This window comes from Augochlora pura, chromosome 6 (genome assembly GCF_028453695.1).
Source record: "Augochlora pura isolate Apur16 chromosome 6, APUR_v2.2.1, whole genome shotgun sequence".
In the NCBI taxonomy this organism is placed as follows: domain Eukaryota; kingdom Metazoa; phylum Arthropoda; class Insecta; order Hymenoptera; family Halictidae; genus Augochlora; species Augochlora pura.
Window position 1 is genome coordinate 23,590,927 of NC_135777.1, and position 10,046 is coordinate 23,600,972.

Genomic DNA, 10,046 nt, shown 5'->3' on the forward strand with positions numbered 1-10,046 from the left:
GTAGCGTTATTTTCTAAAAATTCTTATTTATTAGCATCAGGTTCATTTTTACATAATACATTAGCCACGATATATACATATTTCGTTTGTCGTACTTAGGGAAAACTTAAATTGGAGATAGCACGATATACGTGGCCTAGAGATTCGTTTTGCCTTTAACAAAGAATCCAAAAGCCAGGTTCGTCTGAAATATTTCTACGTCAAGTATTTCTGAGTCATCACCGTGGCTCAGAAATACAATTCTTCGCGGCCGTGTTCACGTCATTGTCGAACGTACAATGTTGCGAACCCTCGTCTACTACTCGAACGCGTTATAAGAATCAAACGCCAAAGATAATTGCGTGGAAGAGTATAAATCAGTGTCCGTGGTGTCGTTAATTATTGATAACGTTTTAGCTACTCTCCAACAATTACCTTCAACTTTTGATTTCGACCTAGATATTGCACATACATTAATTCAACGAACATATGATGCTACACAGAACTATTCGCCAGTTGCAACATTCCTATCGTCGATTAAAAATATTGAACTTTACTTGCGTATCTTCGCTGGTATTAACGCGTCGACTAACGCCATTCTGTTCGCATAGAATTCGTTGCCATTTCAATCGAATGTCGGAGAACGAGCAGTGAGCGCGAAAGATAATGTCTCTCAATTAATATGTGCCCACTGCGCTGAGTCACAGGGACAACAGGAATCTCCGATATACGAAATTAGATTAGGGTGGCAGCGCGGCGTGTATAATTTGAGTTACTTCAGTCTTTGCTCATTAAAGATTAACAAGACAGTTACGCTCGTCGCTGCCGTCCGAGCACTCCAAGTAGCCGTTGCACACTCGAGACTTCGGTAGACATTCGCCCAAAGGACATCGATGGCCTCTGCAGGACACCATCGTGGATCGGATGTCGTCTCTCGATATAGTGTGCTCGATCCAAGGAAGATAGTGATGAACCTTCGTGTAGACTCCCGGCCTTCCCGGTCTCGCGCAGCCATAACCGTTTGAAGTGATACCTGATCAATTAAAATACGATAGTTCAATCGTCCGTCGTTTCAACAAAAATACAAAGCAAAACTATAGACAATTTTATCACTATTTTGTAAAAGTGTCGTGTTCTGACCGTGAAGCGTGTACTTGTTGTCAGATCCCGAGCAAACCAATGGTCCACCGCTATCTCCCAAGCAAGCATCCCTTCCGCCATCCTTCAATCCAGCACAAAGCATACCGGACGTGATCCTGTACAAAGGAAGGAACAGAGTCTTCCTCCGACATTCCTCCGTCGATATTACCGGAAGCTGTACCTCTTGCAAGGTGTCCGCTGCACAAGCAATGTACAAGTAAGAAATTTTCTTATCAACTAAAATGAATATTCTCATTCCATGTTGTTTTCGACAATTGATTATTTTTACATGGATAATCAATTTGATGTATTAACAGATATAGTTCATGTTTTTATCTTTGAACGGTGAAAATACTAACGAAATATTCGTCCTATCTCGAATAGTTGGCCCCATCCTGTCACGGTGCACATAGTGCCGCTTTTCGGCTCCGCTTCAGGAAGGCATATCGGCCTCACGTAGTCGCTGAAGATGACCGGTTTCTCGAGTCTTAGCATAGCTATATCGTTTATAAATCCGTTATCAATGTATTCAGGATGCAAAGATATGTAATCCAGCCGCAGGACCTGCTCGTACGGACTCGGGAAGCTTCCTCTGCGGGTTGCACCGATCCTCGCTACCCAATATTCGTCTTGAGCACTGGAACAAACAATTTCGTGTACTACTCTCTCTCCTATTTCAATCTTCGTTCGTTTTAAAATATTTTTTTGTTATCCTTAGAATTACTACTGTAGAGGTCTTAGAATAAGTAACAGGTTCAGAAAATAGAGATTCGAGTGTGATAATTATTCGATAATGTTTATAGTATTATCCCTCGAATACTATTCAAAGTATTTTATATTTCATTTAATATAATAGAAGTTTCTAGTTAACTTAAACTGTGATTTTTGTATTTCATTTCGTGGATTAGTTGACTCACTGGTAGAAGCAGTGCGCGGCGGACAAGATCCACCTGTCGTTGATTAGCGCGCCGCCGCATTGATAATCCCCCTCTTTGTACAGTGCCACTTGCCACGGCCAGCTTCCGGCCGAGGAGCTACCGCCGCCGACTATCCTGGAACGTCGTGAAACATTCGATCTATTTCAATCGTTGATCGAGATCAATGGTCAATTAAAATCCTTTTGTACTATTCATTGCTTTTTCATTTTAAATTACTGTCGCAAAATAGATTTTAACAAGAAGAATCTAATTTATGCGATTCATAATTTTATCATATCTATAAATTGCAACAATATTTCAATATAAAAAGAATGGAACTGTAACAGAACCTCGATTATCCGGATCTCAAATGTTTGAATTCTATTCTTATATTATATTCTTTATTATATAGCTACAACACTGTTCACTATAAAAATTATTAAGAATCTAGTTCTTTAAACGTTCCGTTATCCGAACAATTACGTTCCCAGTTCGAATAATCGAGACTCTGCTGTACATGCGTCTACAGTCGGATTTCAGAATCGCATAAACGATCACGGGTCTAAAAATCCGTAAAAAGAATCGGTCCAGGGGCGGAACAGTGATTCGGCTCGTTCGTTAGAATTTTGTGCAACCGACTATCATCCCGTTCATAGTGTATCGTGGGAGAGCATCGCCCTCGAGCGCGGTATGTACACAAATAGTTTTACAAATGTTCCAGCCGGTATATAATTATGAGAAACTGGTTCAGTGAGTATACCTGGCCTGCGAGGGAGCTTGCGTTCTTATTCCGCACTCAAGGTTCTTGCACTTGACCCTGAGAATCTCGCCGCTCGGGCACTCGGAAGGTTTGAAAGTCAGGATCGTTTTATCCAAGGGTTTCTCGTTGTACGACAGCGTGTAATAGGGACGGCTCGACTCCGGATTTTCGTCCAGCACCTTCTCGACCGTCTCGAAATCTCTGTGAACCACGAAAAATATAATAATATTACCAATATACTATAATATCAAAGCTAAATCGGGATAAAAACAAAACTAAAGCACCAATCGATATAATTTTTTTTACTAAATTAAAAGTAGAAGTTCAAACAATAAGAAAAAATTATAGGTTAGTCGCTTTGACTAGGTTAGTAAAACAAAAAAAAAGTGTAAAGACCATCTATCGACAAAATTCGCAATCACTTAATTGCATTATATGTATATAATATTTGTGCATTAAAATCAGCAGACTAATAATAATAGTATTGCAGATAATACTGTTTGGTATGAAATAGTGGAATATTTGTTAATACCTTCCTAAAATTTGTCAAGAACGTTTAAAAATAACGGAAGCTTATCTAACGCGTTCAAAAAATTCATTTACAACGATTTGCGTTTAGATATAAACGCATGCTAAAGAAGCTCGTGATTCATACATGTTTTCGAACGTTTCGCAGAGCTTTGTTATTCAACGCATATTCCGCGGAAGAGAACTCGTTCTCGGAACATATAAAAAATAATAAGTGCCGTTTGTCCTGCGTATCAAGCAGGATCTTTGCACAGGCTACTCACTGATACGTAATCGCTTTGCAGACCGCTCTGCCGAGGTCCTCGATGCTCCAGCTAGCCTGTCTCCCTTGCAGAAGACCGTCCATGCCGCTCAGACACAGCTTGCCCCACTTGCCGTTCTTCCGAATGTTTATGTAACCCTTCTCATTGTAATTGTTGATTTCTTTCTTGAAGTTGACCACGGACGCGGACCCGTTCTTCTTCGGGTTCAAATGGATCGAGTTCCCGTGGGTCAGAACGTCCTTCGCGTTCGAGGAGATCTCCCTGCCGGACACGAGGGTGGATGGATGATCGCGATTGTCGTGGGCGGTCTCTTTGGTCGTCGCGTCGCCTTTAACATTTATCATCTTCTCCGGTCTGGCGTCATTTTTCGGGGAGCTTAGCGTACTCGACTCAGAGATCGAGGATTCGACGGCCTCCTGATCGAAGATCGCCTCCTTTCCCGAATTCGACTCCGTTTTAGAGACGTTCTCCGGGTAATCAGCTGTCGTCGCGGCCGCGTTCGAATTGTTCCCGGCGTCGTCGAGCACGCCCTCGTCCTCGTAATTCAGTATCGCGTCGTCCTCGATCAACGCGGCGCATTTCTTCTCGTCCTCGCCCTCCGGGCAGTCCGTGAAGCCGTTGCACACTTTGTCCTGATCCACGCAGGTGCGGCTGTTGCCGCATACGAATTGACCCTCCTCGCACCAATCTGGATAATGAACAAGCAATTCGGTTCAACAGGACTTTTCGACAGACATTGTACAGGGTTGTTCGCGCAATTGTTTCGTATCGTGACGCCGTTGCTGATGCGCTTAGGAAAAAATGCCGAGCGAGGATATAAAATCGGTAGATCAGCAACGGTTCAGTTTTGTTTTAGAAATAATTAATGGATACCGCAGTCGGTCTCGTCGGAGTAGTCCCAGCAGTCCGCGATCCCGTCACAAATTTTCTGATGCAGTAGCTGCGCTTTTAGGAAGTCGGCACACGTACAGTTGGCCTCGTCTTCTGAATTCGGACACTCGCCCAACATGTTGCATCTGCCGCTCGATGGCAGGCATTTTCCATCTCTGCATAGAAAGCCGAGGCAATCGTCTGCGAAAAATGAACGAAATTTATGCATTCGATGTGGTCAAATTTTTTTTAGAAATTAGGCATCTATTCTTTTAAAAAAATCTTGGTTGTTATGCACTCCTCTCTCAGAGTACCTTGAGTTATTCGTATACCGGAGTCACGTGTGTCATTCAAAGTGCTGTAACTACGCGAGAAAAAATCGCAGCGACTTGATTCGGCCCTCAAATTAAAGGGAAAAGTCTAGACTTCACGACGTTGCAAACGACATCCTCGAAAAAAATTTGTCCAGGTTCGTAGAGCCCGTTAAACTTGAACACATTTCGGTATCGAGAACATTGGTTCTCTGATTCAGCATATCTAGAAATGCTTGATAATAAAAATTAGAGTATGTTATCGTAAAGTAGAGATTTCAAGCTTTAATTTAAAAAAAAAATCATAATTTTACGATAATTTCTAACAGAGTTACAGCTGTCCAAAGATCAACCTTTTGGCCAAAAAATGCTTCAATTTAACCCTTGATCCACCGTCATCTTTCAGATATCAAAATGAAAAAAACTATTACCAGTTCCCACGCTCTTCTCAGTGGTAGATATCATCTTGTCGGTGCGGTCCTCCATCTTGTTCAGGATCTTCGTAAATATCTCAACGCCGTCGCGGGTCATGGTGAACCCTGCGCTGGAGTTCATCAGTGTCTCGTTGCCGGTCGCGATGTCCGCGATCTCTTTCAGTTTATCGAAATCGAACGGTTTCGCAGCTTCCTTCGTATCCGACTTCGTATTTGAATCGTGCGCGAAGCTCGCAGCCGGCCTGGAACTGTTCTTGCTGCTCTTCGCCGGCGTGTCGTCCGTTCCGACATCGGCGAGCTGCTTCAGCTTCTCCAGAAGATAACTGCCCTCCTCGGTCGCCGCGATTTTCCTGTCGGAAGTCTGCGCGTCCGCGGCCGTCGCGGACCCCTTCGTCGACTTGCTCGACTCCTGGCTGGCCTCCGGCTCCTCCCTGAAGGACCGATTCTCCTCTTGCTCGTCGGCGGAATAATCCTCGGGTATGGAGAACTGCGGCGTCGAGGTCTCCTCTTCGCGGTGCTCGGCCCTAACCGACGTGGAATTCGTGGAATTCGCGGCCAGCAGCTTCAAGAGAACGGGATCGTTGCCGACGTTCGAGGATACCTTGGTGCTGATCGAGGTCACAACCTCCACTATCTGCTCGATCCTCGCGTGACCACCGTGCCGGTGATCCGCCTCCAAATGCTCCCTATCGGTCAACGAGTGGCGCTTGGTGGTGTTGCGGTCGTAGCTCTGCACGCCGAACAGCTGCTCCAGAAGAATAGCGTCCTCCGACGAACTGCGATTCGACGTCCTCTCCGCGAGCTTCGATAATTTCTCCTTGTCCATCAACGGCCTAGGTCTGACGGGTCTGCCGACGCCGGTGTTGCTCTTCGCGGGCGCTAAGGTGACCAAGTTCTCGACCACGTACGCCTTCAACGTGTCGTTGTAGACCTTCTTCCTTGTGTCCGCCGACCCGGACTTGGTTCCATTCGAGAGCCAGATGGCGTCCTCGTTGTCAGAGGACGTCTTATCGTCCGGGTCGCTGGGATCCGTGGGGGTGTGCTTCAAGGTGTCGATTTCGATGAAAGTGGAGTTCCTCGAGATACTGGGAGTCAGTCTACCGGGCGGAGCTTTCGCGTCCTCAACTTTCAGGATCAGCTTGTCTATGTTGTTGTAGGCTGGCTGGATCAGCTCCGAGTAGACCTCGGTGGTCCCCAGCCTCAGGAACTTGTCCTGGTCGATCAGGTCACTGGATTCTGTCGAATCGCTGTCCGACGACAGCTCGACCTTTGCGTTCTTCCTGTAACCGTTGCCCTTCGTGCCGAAGCTTTCGACCTCGACGACATCCTCGGGGGACGTCTCGCTGACCCCTGTCGGTTTTATTCTCAATTCTGTCGGGTTTACCCTCGAGTCAGTCGCGTTCGACTGAATACTCTCGTCGTTTATTATACTGTCCGTGACAGCGCTGACCGTTCGCTTGTCTTCAAGATCGAGACTGACTACAGAGGTAATCTTGTCGACGGGTATAGTATGTCTGAACGGCTTCAGGGTTCCAGAGTTCTCGATCAGGCTGGGTCTTGGGCCGGCGCCGTTCAGGTCCGGCGTCTTGTAGCTGGTGTAGACCGGCTCCTGGCTGATCTTGTCCACTTTCCTGTCCTGCAGACCGTCGCTCTGCTCCGCCTGTATGTCCGAAAATCTATTTCTCGGCTCCATCTCGACTTCCCCGTCGGCCACTGGCTCCGCGATGCCTATCCTCGACGTCGAAGTACTCGATTCTACCAGATGAGACGGCCGCTGCCACTTCGACGTGCTGGTCCCGATCGTCGGCAGCACGTTCGCGTTTTCCTCCAGCCTCTTCTTATTGTCCTTACCCGGACCAGCGTTCTTGGTCCCACCGTTCGGTCCATTGTTCTTAATCCCACCGTTCGGTACACCTTTTGATCCATCGTTCTCTGTGATCCTTTGATCGTGAGACACCGACGGTTGTTCCGGCACTCTCCATCCGGTTTCGTTCTCGTTCGTGGACCGGTAAGGTTTCGTGAACGACGACTCGGACTTCTCGGCTTGCGGGGACGTCCGCAGCTTCAGGTTGTACGTCTCGGATGGAAGGTGACCAGAGACCTCGATCTCGGGACGGTCCTCGGACCCCGACGACGGTGATGCGGTGAATATCTGGCCGTCCTCCATTAGGCCTGGGATCTTGTTCTTGAACTTGCCGTTCACGCGGAAGTTCACCGTTTCCTGCGGTCAGTGATATGGATGGAATTGGTACTGGCATTATTGTGCATTGAAATTTAAGGTATTAAGTATAGCTCGTCGAAACCATCGAGGCTTCTTCGATACTTTAAAGAAAGTATCGATACTTCGTTTGATACTTCACGAATCAGTCTCAACATTACCTGCGGCACGATCCTATCGTGCGGGAAGTCCGTGTCTTCCGGGTCGAATCCTGGGTTCCTCACGTAGGAGTCGAACGCTTCCGGCGTCGTTCTCGTCGAAGAAATCGTCGGCGCCTCGCTCACGACCTTGACGGCCGCCTCGGGGACGATCTCGCCGGTGTTCGCGTTGCTGTAATTCACCTTGTAGTTGGTCTTGATCATGGTATCCGGCAGCAGCTTCAGCTCGGTGTTCACGTATCCGGGAACAATCGGCTTCCACGGCGACGTCTCGAAGTCCGGCTTCCGGAAGTCCTTGAATATATCATCGGCGCGAGTCGTCGACGCCGTCGACGTCGGCACTACCCTCTTCGCCGGCTCCTCGATCGTCACCGGCCGTTTCTCAGCGTGACCCGTCTGATCCGGCTTCTCCTTGATTCTCAACGCCGTGGTCTGCGCGTTTATCTGACTGACCTCCGTAGTCGTCGCGGCCGTGGTCTTCGGCGTCGTTTGGTCCTGCGAAGTCGACGGCCCTTTCGTCGCGTCTTTGATGCTCAGCTGCGTCCTCACGATCTCCTGTGTCCCGTTCGACTTGCCCGGCGACGTCGCGTTCACTTTCGACGCTTTGTACGTTCCTTGGATCGTCGGTATGTTGCTGAAGTCGATCTCGGGCTCGCTCGACTCCGGTTTACTCGGCTTTGCTTTTAGCTTCGGACTCGTGATCAGGGAACTGTTCCTGCTCGGCCGTAGCAGCCCGTTCTTCGTGATCATCGCGTTCCTTTGCTGGGCCTGCTTCTGGTTACCCGACATGTCCGGATTTATTCCTGGGGCAGAGGAAACAGTTATCGTCGTTGAGTCGAAGAGACTGATTGCCGAAAGAATAATCGAATATGTTTTGCCAAAGAAAATATTTCAATAATGTGAATAATTTATTAATTCCGGTAAAGAGAATAATTGTATAATTTTGCTGATTCTAATCAGTTAAAGAACTGGTCTACGAAGATCCTCGGACCGCAGGAAAATGCTCGGTACAGATTTCTTTGGCTTATTACCTCGCTTCGTTACAAAAACGGATGTATCAATTTGAGCAGGCCGGATCGAACGTCCGGTAAAATATGACACGAGGAGTAGCAGCAGTCCCGGCGTCATTATCTTGTCAGAATGATACGCGGCAATCTAACGGATACTTACTTTTTACCGATATGGTGGTGAGGTCCAGTTCCATGTCTTTGAACAAGGAGGACGTCGAGTACGTCTCCTTCGCGATAATGTCCTCGATCGTATCTTCGACGTTCGTGATCGATCGCGGTATCTTCCTCCTGTCCAGGTAGATTCTGAAGAACACTTTCAGCACGCCGCTTTCGAATTTGTCGATAATCGTTTTCTGATAAGCGCTGCCTAACACGCTCCTCCGAAACAACAGCTCGAACTGAAAAGTCGACATGAACGGGTTACGTTCGTATACGGGCCAGAACGATCTCGCAGATTACCGGCACTCACAATATTTTTGTATTTCCGCTCCTTCTCCCGGAACACCATGCTCGTGTTCAGCTTTAACATCGGGTTGTACTTCTCGCCTTTGGCCACCCTGAAGGTGCACGAGAACCCGACAATCGCTGAAATCATTCGAAACGTTTACTGTTTCTGTTAGCTCTATTTTTAATTCTATTTATCGCGAATAATTGCGCTTTATCGCAGATGCAGATAATTGACAATTTCTAATATCGATTAAATGAATGAATTATTTTTAAAAATATATTCTAACTAAGATCCGTTGTAAAATGTAGGAAAACGTTCTCTTACCATTTTTCGAGTCTGTTCGTAGTGCTGAAACAGAAAGTTGATTTTAGTATGAGAATGATTTGCGTCGTGTTCGCTCGGTAGACTTCTAAGGTACACCCGTTAATAGCCGACCCGACCAACCGAATTATAAAGTGATTACGTACCTCCCATCCATAACGCGAGACCGGCGATCGCGAACACAGCGATTAATACCAGCATCGCGGAGATAATTAACATCGCACTGCCCACTTTCCACGTGGTGCTGCCTCTTTGTTTCTTCGACTGGTGCGGCGAGACCCTCGACCATGTTGACCGCGGTGGCAAGTAATAATCGTTCTGCAATCAGACATAAAAGGATTCGCATATCAGATTCGTACGAGTACAGTCGGATACGAAAGTGTTCCTTCACCTTTCGAAGCGCGACAACTTCATTCAAATTGGATTAAATACACAGGCTTGGTCAATTTTTTCTCCAGGATGCGATTTACAACAGAATAAAGTTTGATTCTTCCTCTTTAATTTAAAGAAAACGAAATGTAGCTGCGATTTTTTTTCGCGAAGTTACAGGACTTTGAAGCAACCCTTGCATCATGACTTTTGGCCGAGTTATTGACGATAATGTAGGGGTCTCTTCAAAGTGCTGTAACTTTGCGAAAAAAAATCGTAGCTACATTTTGTTTTCTTTAAATTAAAGGGAAAAGATCGAA

The 10,046-nt window shown here is 46.6% G+C and overlaps 1 protein-coding gene across 2 annotated transcripts; it reads right to left on the bottom strand.

Annotated features, from left to right (window-relative positions):
• Window positions 1-41: 41 nt before the first annotated feature.
• On the bottom strand, window positions 42-9,672 carry LOC144471309 (uncharacterized). Of its 2 annotated transcripts, none has more exons than XM_078183225.1 (13): window positions 9,504-9,672; window positions 9,361-9,384; window positions 9,058-9,173; window positions 8,749-8,986; window positions 7,582-8,381; window positions 5,200-7,423; window positions 4,461-4,658; window positions 3,588-4,275; window positions 2,797-2,997; window positions 2,037-2,171; window positions 1,479-1,756; window positions 1,120-1,317; window positions 42-1,012 (listed from the first exon to the last, which is right to left on the bottom strand). In XM_078183225.1, the coding sequence occupies exons 1-13, from the start codon at window positions 9,574-9,576 to the stop codon at window positions 771-773; spliced, it is 5,415 nt and encodes a 1,804-aa protein (XP_078039351.1). In that variant the 5' UTR covers window positions 9,577-9,672; the 3' UTR covers window positions 42-770. The 2 variants fall into 2 exon arrangements, with proteins under 2 accessions (XP_078039351.1, XP_078039350.1); XM_078183224.1 differs by having other exon boundaries at window positions 2,037-2,195.
• Window positions 9,673-10,046: the final 374 nt, after the last annotated feature.